The 17051-nt window shown below is 36.0% G+C and overlaps 1 protein-coding gene across 3 annotated transcripts in view; it reads left to right on the forward strand.

Moving 5' to 3' along the window:
• ENPP1 (ectonucleotide pyrophosphatase/phosphodiesterase 1) overlaps positions 1 to 17051 on the forward strand; it is a 72651-nt gene that overhangs the window by 27600 nt on the left and 28000 nt on the right. For all 3 annotated transcript variants that reach the window (XR_014065648.1, XM_081530635.1, XM_081530634.1), the window contains exons 2-8: positions 7555 to 7627; positions 10279 to 10395; positions 11485 to 11610; positions 12484 to 12544; positions 13584 to 13681; positions 15542 to 15621; positions 16496 to 16615. Coding sequence is in view for 2 of the 3 variants with exons in the window: in XM_081530635.1 (XP_081386761.1) it covers positions 7555 to 7627; positions 10279 to 10395; positions 11485 to 11610; positions 12484 to 12544; positions 13584 to 13681; positions 15542 to 15621; positions 16496 to 16615 (675 nt within the window). In the remaining variant the exon portion in view is untranslated. The remainder of the gene's footprint in view (positions 1 to 7554; positions 7628 to 10278; positions 10396 to 11484; positions 11611 to 12483; positions 12545 to 13583; positions 13682 to 15541; positions 15622 to 16495; positions 16616 to 17051) is intronic.

Consider the following 17051-nt stretch of genomic DNA (forward strand, 5'->3'; position numbering starts at 1 on the left):
GTCACTTAATCTAACTTTATCCACGTTAAGTTGTGAAGATGGTCTCAAACTTCATGATTCTCCGATGCTTTTGGCAGAAGCAAATATAAATGCTTTCTTGAGGAAAATGCCTTCATCCTAGGCTTCAAAGAATCCTGGAAATTTTAAACAGAAGTGAACAGAATGTAGTTAGAAACAAGCGCACACCAGGAGCAAAAACCAGCAGAAACATCACACAGCAGAAGATGACAAGCAATGACTTCAGATGACGGTGTTATCAGACTCAGATTATAAAATTCTTGACCGTTTTTTAAAGAAAATATGGGAGAGATAATAGGGAATTGAATTAGGAGAAGAGTTTCTTGTGATCTTTCTTTGTGATACATGCTAGTTAATGTCTTCTGAACTACCTTTCAGCTCACAGATTCTGTCTCCACTACTGCCTCTCTTCCAATGTGAAGCATAATCCCTTAGTTTTGTTCATTTTATTTTTCATTTTATTCCTAGAAATCTTACTTGGTTCTTTAAAAAAACTTGGTAGGTTTATTGATTTCTGACAATATTATCCATTTTCCTTTCATTTGGGGCACTATTTGAAGAAATGATAATTTTCTCAACCCAATGAAAGACCCAATCCATTAAAGAACTATATACCAAAAAACAACAGAATAACATGGCAGCATATAAAGTTAAAAATTAAAATCATTGGAGGTATAGAAGAAAAATATCAGATTTTTTTCAATGTGACAGGCAACTGAACTCTCAATAGCAATGATTAAAAGCATGAACTAGTATAAAGACATGAGATCCTTACTGTGCCAAAAGAAAATAGTTGCCAGGCTAGAATTGTATACCCCTGCAGAAATATCTTTTAAGAATAAGAACAAAATAAAGACATGTTTATGCAAAAATTACCGAGAGACTCTGCCATCAGGAAAATTTTAAAAGATTTTTTTTAAGCAGAAGGTAACTGATTCCCCAGATGAAAGGTGTAAAGGAAAAAATGCATTAAAATGCATAAAGTTGTAAATATTTGGGTATGCCTGAATGAACTTATAACAAGGTCTTAGGGGTTTAAAAGTTAGAATAAAAGTAATATTAAGAGAGAAGGAGGTCTAAAAAGCTATAACCTAAACATCCACATCAACAACTTAGTAAAAGAAAACCCATTAATGTATAAAAAAAGGAAAACCCAGAAAATTAGACCTGGGATATGAAAGAAAAAAAAATAAGGATAAGACCAGAAATCAGTAAAATAGAAAAATAAACATATTAAAGAGACCGACAAAGTAAAAGATGGTTTCTTTGAAAAAGTAATATTACCACCAGTGAACCTGCTTAAGCAAAAATAAGAAAGCACAGATTATATCAGGAATGAAAAAAAGGAACACAAATCCAATGCTACAGATACTGAAAAGATAACAGTTTGTTATTATAAATCATTTATATCAATATATTTGAAAATGTAGATGAAATGAAAAATTCCAAGAGAAAAAGGCAGCTCATGGAAAACAGTCCTGGGTGTTCATTGGAAGGACTGATGTTGAAGCTGAAACTCCAATACTTTGGCCACCTGATGCGAAGAGCTGACTCATTTGAAAAGACCCTGATGTTGGGAAAGATTGAAGGCAGGAGGAGAAGGGGACGACAGAGGATGAGATGGTTGGATGGCATCACTGACTCAATGGACATGAGTTTGGGTAAACTCTGGGAGTTGGTGATGGACAGGGAGGCCTGGTGTGCTGCGGTTCATGGGTTCACAGAGTCGGACACGACTGAGCAACTGAAATGAACTAAACTATCAAAACTGAGTCAAGAAAAATTAGAACATCTAAATAATTCTGTAACCCATGAAGAGATTGAACTGGAAATCAATAAACTTACACAGATCTTTCTACATCCAGACCTCCCCATTAGCTCTATCCTCCAAGGAAGAACTAACTCTGATCTTACACATCTTTACTGCTTATTTTATGAAGTTGGCATGGCCTTTTACTTTAAGATCTTTTTATTGTCAGTGTCCTGGTATTTTACAGTGATGTGATTAAGTATGAGCCTTCGATTTATTATTCTGGATGCTTGATATTAGGACCTTTTGATTTCAAGATTTGTTCATATCTTCTTAAATGCCATTATCAATACTGTTTAGATGGGTTTGTTTTAAATATTTTTTTCCTCTTCTCCTTTTTTTTCCTTTGTTGTTTATCTTAGATCTTTTCTTTTTGTTCATTTTGTTTTGTAAGTTTACCTCAAATGATGGGTGAGTCATGGTGATTCATTGACGTTTAGGACTGAAGGATTAGGTAGGTTGAATAGAGGCAGAATTTGTTGATTAGAGTTTGCTTAGATTAAGTCGGCAGGGAGGAGCTTCCTGTTATCTTCAGCTTCCTGTTATGCTGAAGATCCCTAAAATGCCAGAGTGAGATAAACTTTACTCTGGATCACTAATATCCATGCTAGCTTCTGGGTTCTCCAGTATACTGATCCTAAACGTATGTGGGTTTGTTGTGGAAGCTTTGAGCCCTTGCCGTTTTGAAACTGAGCCCCTTTCTGCCAGGCAGATGTCATCTTCTTCAGAGTTCTAGGTTTCACTGAGAGGTTGGGTATGCGGTTTGCCCCTAAGTGATGCTCTTGCCCAGGGCTTAGTGTCTTTTTTCCCCATTTTCGTTTGACCAGTTATATAAGATCTCACTGCCATTTGGAGGAATCTTCATTGAGGTCAAATGTAACTAAAATGATGCTGTGTGTAAGAGGCTCACAGAAGTTAGAACTTGGTCTTTAACTTTGTCTGCTCCATCTACTCAAGCAGTTGTTCTAACTTTTGTATTGAATTTTGTAACATTTCAAAGTTCTTCAAGAACAAGACATTATCTTTGAGCCTCTCATATCTTTGAGTCTCCAGTGGGTGTTTCTTGGCACCAGATTTTTTTGCGTTAGGATCTAATCCTCATCCTCTAGGAAAGGAAATCCCCTGAAGGCTCCAGCAGTGTCGTGGTCTGAGTTCTTTCAGAGTGGTTTCCAGAAGTATGCAGCTTTGGTCAAAGGTCAGAAGACGGATAGGCAATGTGGTCAGATAATTTATCTTCAAGTTGGGGGGGGGTCTGTCACATTTGAATACCAAATCCAGCCATCTTCCATCTCCTTAAAAAAATTGCTTTTTGCCTTTATTCATTATAGGCACCCTTTATATAAAGCAGACACAAAGGCATTTAACAAACTGATTGCCTTTGTCAACTCACATGAAGAAAAAGGGGGAGGTTTATAGTTTTCCTCCAAGTTGTGTTTAATTAGTTTACTGGTTTCTCAGGTCAGCAGTTATTGAACATCTGTGTCTTAGGCCCTGTGCTAGGCCTGGAAAATACCAAGATGAGTAAATAAATCCATGCCTCCCTGGAGCTCACAGTCCAGTCAGAGGCAGACAGATAAACAGATCTCTCAGAGCATGGTCAGGTTGCAGTAACTGGGAGTGAGGAAGGGACCAGAGGAGGACAGAGCATCTCCTGAGAGAAAGCAGGCAGATGAGTGACTTATAGCACAGACTTCCACAGTGTCGCCAGAAGATCTTTCTAGAATTTATAAATCCAGTCATGTTACTTCCATGTTCAAATGCCTCAACAGCTTCTCACTGACTGCCGTAAAGGCCACCTTTCAGCCACTCCATTGGCCCCCCCACCCCCACCAACTGCCCACTCCCTTTACAACCTGACTGCTTAAGTTCGAATCTTACCCCTGTCACTTATGAACTGTAATCCTTGGCAGGTTGCTAACCTCTCTGCAGCTATTTCTTTAAACTCGGTAAACACAATCATCTGTGTCTCAGTGTTACTGTAAGGATTAAATGATTTGATATAAAACTCTTAGAATAGTGCCTAGCACGTAGTAAGTACCACAGAAGGGATGGTTACTACTGTTCTGTACAAGTGATGGTTCTTACTGCCACCATCGTTATTTCCTCTTTCCCAGATCGGTATGATTTCCTTCCCTGGCATCGCACAAAGCACCATTGCATAGATCTGTTACCGAATTAGACACCAGGCCCCTCTGTTGGGGCCCTAGCTGAACCAAAGCTCCCCCCACCCCCTGATTGCTTAAGGAGTTCTTTCCCACTCAGGTGTATGCTGCTAATAATGAAACTGAGTTTGGTGCAGGCAAAACAGGCTTTTACTCAATGACCAGAGAATGGAGAAAGGGTGTTTATGCTCTAAAGGTACGTTCTCCCCGAAGGGAGGGGAGTAAGGGAATTTTAAGGGTCAGGAGGCAGACAGGACATCAGGACTCTAGGAAAGGGGTGGAGACTTCTGGGGCAGCAGGGGCATACACAGTCTTCCATGCTTCTTTGCACACGGCACCAATTGTGCCTAGCAGAGTACAAATCCCCCTCTTCCCCCCAGGTAGAGATGAAGCATGGTGATGAAGCAAAGGTAACTCTTGGACATCTCCAGGTTTCATCTGCACAGGCGAGATCCTGTGGTCAAGTCAGGGCCAGTTCAGAGCGGTTGACCACTGTGTGCTCTCAAAGCACATATCTCTCTTAGTAAAACTTCAAAGCATCTGCTCAACACCAGGTGCTTTTGAAACACAGAGATGAGTCAGGGCCAGTGTCCAGCTCTCAAGGGTTGGTATGGAAACACAGAGATAAATCAAGGCATGGAAAGTGGTGACATTTATCCTACTTTATCTACCATCTTGAAGCTGGCTGGTTCAGTCTAGTTTTGCTGCAGGACTTTGTGGCGTCATGTTGATAAACCACAACTAGCCTGTACAGTTAAAAAATAGTTTTTGCACCTTTGCATGGGTGACACATTGTCACTATGTACATTAATTCTTGGGTTGCTTCTCACTATCTCATGTCTTTATCATCAACAAATTCTAGAGTTGTTGCCCTGAGTAGATTATCAACTTAGATTAGAGATTTCACCACAAATTCTTTTCTGTTTTAATTTTGTACTTCTCTACAGAATTGAAATCCAAGGCATAATACAGGCACTCAGACATTCTTTATTAATTGAAGGGGAAATCCTTCTTTGTCCAGCTCTCTCTTTGTGTGTCTTTTTATAACTGTTCTCTCCTTTTCTTCTCTCCACTGTACTGTTAGCATGTTAACATTTTTTTATATATTTCTACTGTAGCTCTTGTCCAGTTCTATTGTAATCATTCATTTTAACGTCCACATACTTTGTTTCTCTGGCAGGATAGGAATTGCTTTCATTTGCATCCCTGGCCTTTAGCAAAAGGATTTCACACAGTAGCCACATATTTAGATGAGTACTTGATAAAGAATAATATGCATAATGTTAATATCGCTGTATTTGAGGGAATCGGTGAGAACAAAAGAAAGATTGAATGATTTCTTTGTACCTATTTTGGTTCACTAAATATCCAAGAAATAATTCAGATCCTCTAAACAAGCAGGAAACTCCAAATAAATATTCTTCTAACATAGAGGCAAAACATTCCAACAACTTTTCTTATATGTCTCCAAGCTTCATGATTTTTAAGATAAAATGTAGATATGGCATTGTTCAAACTATTCTTGATAGGTTTATTACAAAGAAATAAAACTTTAATTTTCTTGGTTTAAGTTGTTGTTATTGTTTAGTCGCTAAGTTATTGTCTGACTCTTTTGCAACTCCATGAACTATAGCCCTCCAGGCTCTTCTGTCCAAGGGATTTTATTACAGGATGCTAAATATAGATTAGTTTGACTATTTTTTCTTTTCCCTACATATTTATAGTTGACAGTAAGAGAGGTTTTTTTTTTTTTGATAGATCCTTTAGAATCACCTTTCCATAAGTTTGTGTCGCTTTATACAATCAAGGCTTAAGAAAACCTATTAGTATTCTCTTTTGATACCTTGTTCTGTTTGCTATTCTTTACTTGTTTGTTCAAGTTCTTCTTCTGATGGCTATTTATTTTAATGGACATATGTACATTTAGGTTTTTGATTTCCTAAAAAGGAAACTGACCTAGACCCTGTTGCATTTTAGGCCTACTATTCTTTTACTCTTCTTTCCTTTACCCTCATTTTCTTTTGAAATGAGTAAGACCTGCTTCCTTAGTTTTCTTGCCACTCAATTTCTCTTTAGTTCTTCAGGGCCTTGACAGTAGGCATCCTGAGGACAGAGGTCATGTCTCCCTTTTACTAAGTACCCAGTACTTAGTCTACAGACCAGCATATGGTCAATACGCAGTATATTTTATTTGAGGGAATGATTTCAGAAAACATTAAAGCCTTTACCCACCATCCACCCTGCACCATTTACCCTTTTCTCCTGGCTCTTTTATCTCTTCATCCTGTTTTTTGGGAAATGCCACACCACCTTTCTATACTACATCTCTTCCCCTTTTCATATTCTTGGTTCCTGCAAAAAGGAGGCTACTCATTATTCACCTGCTGCCTCCCATATACCTTCCATGCTGAAGGCCTTGCTTTATGCTGGGTTTCCTCTACTCTGTCCTCTCTTCCTTTCCATCAGCTCTGCCTGGCAGTAACACACCATCATTTCCCCCTTTCAGAGCCCAGCTGAGAGGCTTCTTTGGTGAAACCTTTTCTGACCTCCTTCTCACTAAACACCTTAGCCTTTCTTCTTTAAACATGGTAGAATTTAGCAACCAAATATGAGCCATTTGTGACTTTGCTTTTTCCCGAAAAGCAGAAGCTCCCTGGGGAATCTCTTACTCTTTTTTTCAGTGCATAACATAATCTTTACACGTAGTTGGTGCTCAGTGCAGATTTTGTTGGATTGTCTGGAAATGTGACATTCTAGAGAACTGCCACAGGAGCTCCATTCCACTGAGAAATATTGAAGACTATTTTGTGGATTTTTCTGCTCCTTTTTTTCCTAACTCACAAACTTCTGTCATCGTTCTTGGGAGAATATGGTGTAACCGCTTATATTAAAATGTCAAAGTCCAGAGTATTAGAGAATGAGAAGGTGGCAAAATATTAGAACTGGAAAGATTTTTAGGGATCCAGGGAGTCCAGCCCTTAAATTTTATAAGTGAATAAATTGGTGTCTAGAATGTTAAAGTGACCTGCCCCAAATCTATACATAGTTAGTTTATGGTAACATTTGGGTCTTGGATGTAATCTTTCGAACTTGTCTCTTGCTCATTCCCACAAGCTGTCACAGTACACATGAGGATACTGTTTAGGTTTGTGTAACAAAACTGTTAAAAGAGGCATCTGATATTATCATATTACCTTTTATGGATTAAAAAGCAGAAAATTGAATCTCTTATTAGGTTTTCCTTTCCTCTTCTTTAATTGTAAGTTTTTGGACTGGATTCACTTGCATCAACTGGGAAATTTCTGACTACATGAACCTAGGAGGGCATTGATTTGTTTGCTAATCTTTAAGTAAACTTTTGGTTGAAGTAGAACATACATACAGAAAAGTACATGAAGCGTAAATGTGCAGTTTCAGTTTTTACAAAGTGAACACGTCGTGTGACCAGCACCCAGATCAGGAAACAGAGCAGCACCGACATGTTTAGAAGCATTTAAAGAAATAAAACATTTGAAGAAATAAAAGGGCTTTGAAACTACATCATTTTCTTTTTTCTCCTGACAGGTATTGTCAGTCTGTGTGTTAACAACAATTCTTGGTTGTATATTTGGGTTGAAACCAAGCTGTGCCAAAGAAAGTAAGTACTATACTAATTCATTTATGCATGGGTGTATGTATGTGCTCTGCGTGGGTGGGGGTAATAGCCTTCTTGAGAATGTGACTGAGGCAATAGTTATGTCCTAATCCCTTCAGTACTCCATGCATATGGGTGCATGCTCAGTTGTGTCCAACTCTTTGGCCATCCCATGGGCTGTAGCCCACCAGGCTCCACTGTCCGTGGGATTTTCCTGGCAAGAATACTGGAGTGGGTTGCCATTTCCACCTCTAGAGGTGAGTACTCCATAGATATTGCAAATTTGATGCTAGTTTGAGCATTCTTCTTGAAGATCTTTTATTATTTTAGCTGTATACTGCCTACTTGCAAAACTTAATCTCAAAACAACAAAGAGGGGCTATGACCAAAAAAAAAAAACCAAAAAGTGAAAAACCTCAAAACAACAAAAAAGAACAAAGATACAAACAAGCAGACATGGATGACAGGTTCTTGTGCTGGGCTCTGGGAGCCTCTCTTCCTGACTCCTCCAGGGACTTCTACTTTTTCTCCCTAAGGCGTTAGGTGCTGGAGCAGCCCTGAGGTTACTAGGTAAACAGTATGCCTGGGCAGCTGGAAACATCCTTACATGCTTGTAAGTCTTTTAGAAGTGCAGTCATTTCAAAACAATAGTGATATTTTTAAGCTGTTACTTACATTTTTCATTTTATGAAGTTCAGAAATCTCACCAGCATGGAAAGATCACTATAAATAATAAAACTTTGAATCATAATACATTGTAGCAGTCATTATTTTGGATTTGAAGTAGTTTTTTATTTTTACTCCTTTTAAATCATTGATGGTCTTCCTTTTAAATCACTGATGAATTCCTAAGGAATTCAGTTTTGAAAACTGAACAAATCCTTCTATTCAACTATTCCATAATTGTACTATTAGTCATTTTTTTAAAAAAAATTTAGTCATTGTTAAGCTGTCATTTATTTTTAAAATGGATGAAATGTAGTAATTTTATATATTTAGTTAGCAACAATTCAGAGCAAGCATATCAGCGTTTAGTAAAATTAAGAAGCTGCATATTTTAGTGTTCACCTATGTAGCCTTTAAGCACTAAGTAATTCACCTTGAGTTTAGTTTTGGCACATAAAAATAAAACTGAGTGATTGAAAACAGCAATTTTAATCTAAACTCAAGGTGAAATACATATTCTTTTTTAAGTTAATGGAAGCATATTAATGATCTGCAAATAATAGCTATTATTATAATAGTTTTTCTCCCTTGGATCAGGGAAGTTAGTGTTTTTGACCCTAGAAATTATTATTGTCATTTCATGTCCTTAAAATTGCCTCATTTCCTGGTATCAAATGAGAGTTAAAGTCTGTGACAGTGTCTTCTTGGGTCAGAGGACCATTACAACCAAGAGCAAGGATTATTCCTTTTTTTTTTCCTTTTGGACTTCCATTATTCTACAAGTGGATTGTTTTTCTTACCATCCTGATTTATTTTTTATTAAATCTAGATTATTCTTGATAGCTAGTAGAGTTACAGTGTAAATTTTTTTAATTAATTTTTATTGGAGTAGAGTTGCTTTACAGTGTTGTGTTAGTTTCTACTGTACAGCAAAGAAAGTCAGCTATACATATGCCCCCTCTTTTTTGGATTTCCTTTCCATTTAGGTCACCACAGAGCACTCAGTAGAGTTCCCTGAACTATACAGAAGGTTCTCTTTAAGTATCTGTTTTATTCATAGTGTCAGTAGTGTATATATGTCAATCTCAATCTCTCAATTCATCTCACCCCTCCTCCCTGTCTTGATGTCCATACATTTGTTCTCCTTGTCTTGTAAAGTTGTTTTTAATGCAAAGTGTTTTCCTTCCACATCTGGCATTTGTCTATTTTACAAAAACTTAGTAGTACCAACTATAGTCAAGGCTCTTGCTGGATACCCGGGATACAGTGTGCTGAGCAGCATCCAGGTGTGGTCTTTGTTTCTAAGAAGTTTGTGGTCCAGGTTGAGACTGAGTTATTAACCAAAAGATCTAGTTACAAATGAAATTAAGGGACTGAAAGGGAGGATAAGGTTTCATATAAACTTTAAAAAATGGAAAAAGCATCTAGACAAGGGGAGTTTGGGAAAGCTTCTCAGAGGGAGCCAGGCTGGATCTGAAGGTGCAATGGACAAATCAGGTGTGATGGGAGATGAGTCCTGCAGAACATGTTCTGCACAAACACATCACTTCTTTACACCAGACTGAGGGTGATGTAAGTCAGGTATGGTTTGTCTTCATGAAGTTTTCAGACATTATCAGTTTTTAGAGAATCCCACGTAAAATATTCAGAACAAGCTCTTCTTATTTTTCCTTTATTTAATATTCTATATGTATTTAAGTTTTATTAGCCCCTATAGGGTTTATACTATATAAAAGAAAAAAATTACCTTTTGTTTCTATGGCAAAATATAAAATTGCGAACTTGGTATATAAGGTTACTGCCTTCTGTTTGCATCACTTTCTATAGGTATTTGTGAAAAGATTCTTGATTAACTTTTTGCCCATCCCATCTGTGTTTTCTAAAAAAGTATTTAAACCTACTCAATACCGAACTTAGGGTATATTAGTTGATGTTTGCTTTGTAATTATGTAATGATTACAAACATCTAACTCATTCGATATTTTCAGTTAAGAGTTGCAAGGGTCGCTGTTTTGAGAGAACATTTGGAAACTGCCGCTGTGATGTTGCTTGTGTTGACCTTGGAAACTGCTGTCTAGATTACCAGGAGACATGTATAGAACCAGGTAAAAATGTGCAGGGGAAAAGATGGGGTAAAGAGTAAAGGAAAGTTCTGTATCTTTTAGGTATGTGATTTACCTAACCCATTTGAGATTTTTAAAAATTTGTCCTTTGTATTTCCTGACACAAACAAAATTTACATATCTTGCCTTTGTTAAAAATTTTATGACTGGCAGCACTGTGCTGGTTTTCAGTGTTTGCCGACAGCCTATATAGTCTAATTTGCATTTCACCCAAGTTCAAAAAGGCTGATTAAAAATATATGACTCTTTCTGTTATGGGCTTATTAAAGCGAGAGTTCTTAAGATGTCCACCTAAACTTTAAAATAAAGCTATCAGACTGTGAAAAGTTTGATTTGATCTTCTTTACCTATGAAAGTGAAAGTATTCATCACTCAGTCATGTCCAACTCTTTGCAACCCCATGGACTTTAATTTGCCAGGATTCTTGGTCCATGGAATTTTCTAGGCAAGAATACTGGAGTGGGTTGCCATTTCCTTCTCCAGAGGATCTTCCTGACCCAGGGGTCAAACCCAGTTTTCCTGCATTGCAGGAAGATTCTTTACGTCTGAACCACCAGGGAAGCCCATAGAATAATAACATTTAAATGATAGTGAGCCAAATTCAGAGAAATTTGGAGAACTCTTGCAATGACTGGTGGAATAAGCCAAGATTGACGTGGGAGTTGTATAATAAAAATTATGTCTGTTTACATTTTATTTTTTATTTTCTTAATTAATTTTTATTGGAGTATAGTTGCTTTACAGTGTTTTGTTAGTTTCTACCTTACAGCAAAATGATCAGCCATACATATATTAATACATATATATTCCCTCTCTTTGGGACTTGCTTCTCATTCAGCTTTTGCATTTTAAAATGATGAGATTCTGGATTTTTAATGAAATAATAATTGTTGCCTACATATTTTATGTTAGTTCAGGTTGACCACTGTGGTGGAAAGTTGTGTAAGTCACTGAGTGTTAAGAAATGGTCCATCATCTCTCATAGATCACGTTCTAGAAGACAATTCTGTGTTCATTTTGGACATGTTGAGTTTGGACCATAAAATGTGTTATGTTGACATTTGTTTCTAGAACGGATATGGACTTGCAGCAAATTCAGGTGTGGTGAGAAAAGGTTGTCCCAAAGCCTCTGCTCCTGTTCAGATGACTGCAAGGACAAGGGAGACTGTTGTATCAACTATGGATCCGTGTGCCAAGGTCAGGAGGTTGTACCCTCACCAGGTTCCGACACAGGCTGACATCTTCCTAGGTCTCAGAGGGGGTTAGCATGGGTGTATTTTTTTACAGTAGAAGTCATAGTTATTGACGAACCATATTGGCTGAAAAAATATTTTAAAAGCATTTTATTAAAGAAAGTTTCAAACATATATACCTGAATAGAGAGAATATGTACTAAAGCTTGCATCACCCAGCCTAATAATCATGATTGTCTACACACGGCTAGTTTTTTTATCTATAGTCATACACTCTGCTGCTACTACACCCTCATGTTATTTTGATATTAGCTGCATACTTAATGCTGTATTTGTGGAACAATCACTTCACAGTCTTGGCTGACTATGTAACAGGTTCTTTCATAGTAAACGAGGACAGTGTCTGCCTGACGTTGAGAGAAGTTAGTGCCTAAGATTCTGTGTAAGCTGGTGTTACTGTGATGTCTTTCCTAGGTGTGGCAGGGTTCCTTGAAATTCTTTGACAGAACTTGACTCTGTATGAGAGGAACTAAGGCAGAAGATTCTGTGGGTGGATAGAAGTAAGGTTATAAATTTTGGCTGAAAATATTATTGATGACAATTTGAAAATGGAAAAGGTGCCTTGAGGTTCTCACAAATACAACAATATGTTTTAGTCTTACAATTATAAATTCATTCTTTAATTCCTGATATCAACTAACTCTTACTTTGAAATAGAATAACTATTTGTTCTATTCCCTAAGAATCACACCCCACATGATCTATGTACCTGTTAACATTTTTTTTTTGGAATGTGTCCTAATCTGTCTCACAAACATCACAACCATTGTTTCTGTTGAATGTGTTCAACTCACTGTACTTGTTGAAAATATTTTAGGGAAGAAAAGTTGGGCAGAAGAAGAATGTGACAGCATTGATGAGCCACAGTGTCCAGCAGGGTAAGATTATATTCTGAGATACTAATGTTTTCTTATATAGAAGTACCATTCTTTCTCTTTCCAAATTGAAAAGATAAAAATAATAGTTATTCATTGGTTCAATAAATATTATTTTTAGTTAGGCTTTCTTTTGGCATCGATGGTATAGAAGTGATTATGGCATGACCCTCTTCCCGGACCTCCCAACCCCTACCCCCCACTTCCCACCCCTGGTCTGGAAACTGGACAAAAAAAGAGAGGTTATGAATATTTAATGTTCATGAGTGTTGGGTAGAAGAATTTGTGTCTTCCTTCTTAGGAAAAAAGGATCTTTACTTTCATTTGAAGTTTTTCAAGTTGAACTTATAACAAATTACTTTATAGCTTTTTTTTAAAAAAGTTTTTGGTTCACTTATATATTTGCAGGATAACATGTCTATGAGAAGATGTTACATAATTTTTATAATTTGTATTTTCTATTTTTTGTCTTAAGTATTTTATATAATACCTTATGTTTATAAGGTCATCAGGAAAGGTTTGTGTAGAATTCGAAAAGTGGAAATTTGGTGACAATGTTAGACATGTTTATCTTTGTTCCACTTGAGATCTATATAATTTGAATTATTAATCTTCAGAAATATATTATGTATTTAAAATAATGATTTTTCCAAACTGTTAAACATTATAAAGCTGTTCTAGTAGAAACAAGAACATAATTTAGAATATTCTCTTTGTTAATATTTATTCTCTTGCAAATTGGAAAAATATTACTGAATTTTGGTTGCATTTCGTCTAGCTTTTGGAGTAGCAGGAACCATAAATGATGGTGTCTGTATGGTGCCTGAAAATGGTATGAGTGCTCAATCAGGATTATTTGATAATGTACATGATGAAATACAAAATCATATATAGAAATATAGACATTTCTAAAATACTCTATGAAGATGCTTGTTGAGCTTGTTAGTTTACCTTAGACTACATCCCGACCTCAGTGGAAAATGTTCACTGGATCTGTGTTTTCTTTCTTCTTTACACATTTTTTTTCTTTCTCATTACCCAGGTTTGAAACACCTCCTACCCTCTTATTTTCTTTGGATGGTTTCAGGGCAGAATATTTACACACTTGGGGCGGACTTCTTCCTGTTATTAGCAAGCTGAGTGAGTAATTTCAGAGTATACTATTGGAGTGCCACAGTGTTAGTAGGCTGAGGAGGCAGTCTCTTTTTGGAAAAATACGGCAGAATCTGTTTTACTAAACTTCTCTATTGTAAAAGAGTTAAACCCTAGTGATAAGGACCTAGTCTTTAATATTATAATTGTTCTAAAACTGCCTTTTAAACAACTCTAAAATAATAATGATTATCTTGGGATTTTTATTCCTTGGTTACAGATGTTAAGGATAAGACATACTTTTTTTTTTTCCCTTAGACTTTTGGATTTGTTTTGAGGACAAACAATTTATATATTTATTTATCTAATATGACTACATCTTAAAGTAGAATTTCAAAAACTGAAGGTATTTCTTATATGAATCTAGTAGTGCAGACATAGAATATTTACTTGTTATTTATCCTTTAGTATCATGAGGCATCCTTCCAATTTCTTTATCTCAATTAAAGCCTTAATTAAATGATTATTATATAAGTTACTAATGCAGTAGTAGAATAGTCTTTTCTTAGTATGAATGCAAAAGTTTTAAATCACATTAACCACCCGTAATTTAGGTATCACTCATATCATTGTTATTGAAAAAATAAAAAATTAAATATGGGAATAAAAGCTGAAGAACATTACTTGTTATCAGTGATCAGTATTTAAATAGCCACAGTGTAATACTGGACTGAAATGGAAATAAGTAAATACACTATTTTGGTGTTCTTCTGGAGTTCTGAGACATTATTTACTGGACTTGAATATGTAAATGTCAAAATCACTCTCCATAATCACATAGGTACATTTATTGTACTTCCTTTGTAAGAAACTAATGTTTGGAGAACTTCTAAAAATTTCAGTTTTTAATTTCTACTGGGAATAAAATAGTTTTTATAAATAATCATTTGACATAAAAGTCTTTAGGAAAGAGCTTACATGGACAAGAAAGACTGTTTTACCAGGCAGGCTCATGGGCTTTGAGGCTTGTATCTGGCCCTTTGTTACCATCAGGAGGAAAGTTTGTTTCCATAGCATCAAATACAATATCCTGAGTTCAGAATTAAGGAGCCATAGGTACCTATATGTGCAGTTGAAAGGAACTCAATACATAATTAACTTAAGTCCTTGCTTTGGGTAATTAGGAAGGGTAGCCTGTAATTCTGAACTGTTTGGAATGCAGTGAGATAGATAGACATGTACCAGCCTGAGGAACATTTTCAGGTATGAGATATTGAAATGCTAGAATCATTAGTTGTGTGTTCCCTCCTCAGTGGTAGAGGCAGAAGAGCAATGTGACACTAGGGCTAAATCAGGAACAGTTTGACTTCTGTCCTTCTTGCATTAATACTTGAAGCCAGAAGATGCCTTTTATCGTTAAAGCAGTGTTGAATTTGTCTAGAGTTAACTGGTTTGGACTTTTGGGGTGGGACACTGTCCTCCCAGCTACTGCTTCATTCTTGTTTTCATTTTGCTGAGTTAGCTACTAGGGAAGTTTGTAGTTTTGTTTTGGCTGTTTGTTTTTTTAAAACTACATCTTGTATTTAGATATGTTACCACCAAGTAATAGCAAAGATCTAGAGAGCATCATTATGGTCCATCTGGAACTTAATGTTATTAGTAAGTATGGGATAAATATTTCATTGGCTTAATTATTTTAATTTTTTTTTAACTAAGAGGAAAAACTAGCTCTCAACATTGAGTTTGAATCCACAATGTTGCTTTGTAATTCACCCTGAATTTTTATATAGTTGTAAATCCCTTCGGGATTCATGTTTTAGTACTACTCAGAATTCTGTGGTACCAACGCTAAATGAAGGAAACAGATTGTCAGTTGTATTTAATAACAATCTTTTTTTCCCCTTGTAGAAACCTGTGGGACATATACTAAAAACATGAGACCAGTATATCCAACAAAAACTTTCCCCAATCACTACAGCATTGTCACAGTAAGCTCTGCATTTCAGTTTTTATATGTTCACAGAAGTGAGGTGTAAATACAACATTTTTCAAGAGAATAATCAGATTTCAGATCAGAAAAAAATAACTTCTTTTTCATTGTGTAATTAAGCAGGGAAACTGAGGTTCTGGTCCTTGCTCTTCTGCTAACCTGTTGTGACCTTGGGAAAGTCACTTTACATTCTGGGTCTTCATTTCCCATATGTGAAAAGAGGTGATTGAAGACTCCAAGAAATGATTTGTTAATTCCCTTTCAGTTTAAGATTCTTAGGCTCTGTTCTTTCTGATTAGTTTTTAACTTACTTTATTTGAGCCCCAGTTTGTCTGCATTCACAGGTCCTCAGCCGTCTTTCCAGTCATTTCAACGTATGAGTCTAAGCAAACCACTTTGCCTGACTCTAGATGTGATTACAGCTCTCTTTTTGTTTCACTTTCAGATTTAATTTGGATCCAGAAAACAAAAATGTAGAATTCATTAGGCCTCAGGGTTGAAGCCAGAGAATTAATACTTTGACTTATATTGGTACAAGCTATTCTTGGACCCAATCAAAAAGGATTTTGTTATGCAGAAATTTTTCACTGAGCAATCCAAAAGGACATCTCAGTACTTTTTTCAAAATTAAGAGGCTTGCTACCATTCCTAATTTATTTTCTCCTATTACATAAATTAAAACACAAGTACTACATAAAACCCTAAGCAGTTCGTTGTATTTTGATAACATGCAGTGTTTTGTTCTCTCCTTAATTAAGCTAGATTAAGTTCCTTGTAGCTTCAGTTGTGTATTTCTCTCTGATGATTTTTTTCTGTAACCTTAACATTAAAAACTCATAACTTGCATAAAACTTGTATTTTATATTTTTTAGGGACTTTATCCAGAATCCCATGGCATCGTTGACAATAATATATATGATCCCCAAATGAACGCTTACTTTGCACTTAAAAGCAAAGAGAAATTTAACCCTGAGTGGTACAAAGGAGAACCAGTGAGTTGTTTATTTAATTTAGCTATTAAAATTATTTTTTATTATTCTCATCTGTTTCTATCAGAGTAAAATAACAGATCCCCTGGAGTTTTTAAGAACCTACTTAATCTACTGTGTTTGTGCAATCCTTATCCAAACAGAGATAAATGCAGATAACTCTAAATATAGTTTATATCTTTGTATATTTTATCCCAGAGTAGGGTTCAGATTATTCTGAGCCAGTTTTCTTTTCTGCTTAATGGTACCTTTTTGTCCTAGTAGCAAAGAGCAGTAATCTGGGGGTAATATTTTGATCTACACAAAGCAAATTGTTTCTGCAGGAGTAAACTATGACTTTGTTTGCATTTTCTGACTTAGAAGATTCTCTCCAATTGTGATTTAGATGTGTTCTCCTTTTTAATTTTTAAAAATTGCCACAACAATTGTATAAAGTCTA

Source organism: Giraffa tippelskirchi, chromosome 9 (genome assembly GCF_054371585.1).
Source record: "Giraffa tippelskirchi isolate mGirTip1 chromosome 9, T2T-mGirTip1v1.2.pri, whole genome shotgun sequence".
NCBI lineage: Eukaryota > Metazoa > Chordata > Mammalia > Artiodactyla > Giraffidae > Giraffa > Giraffa tippelskirchi.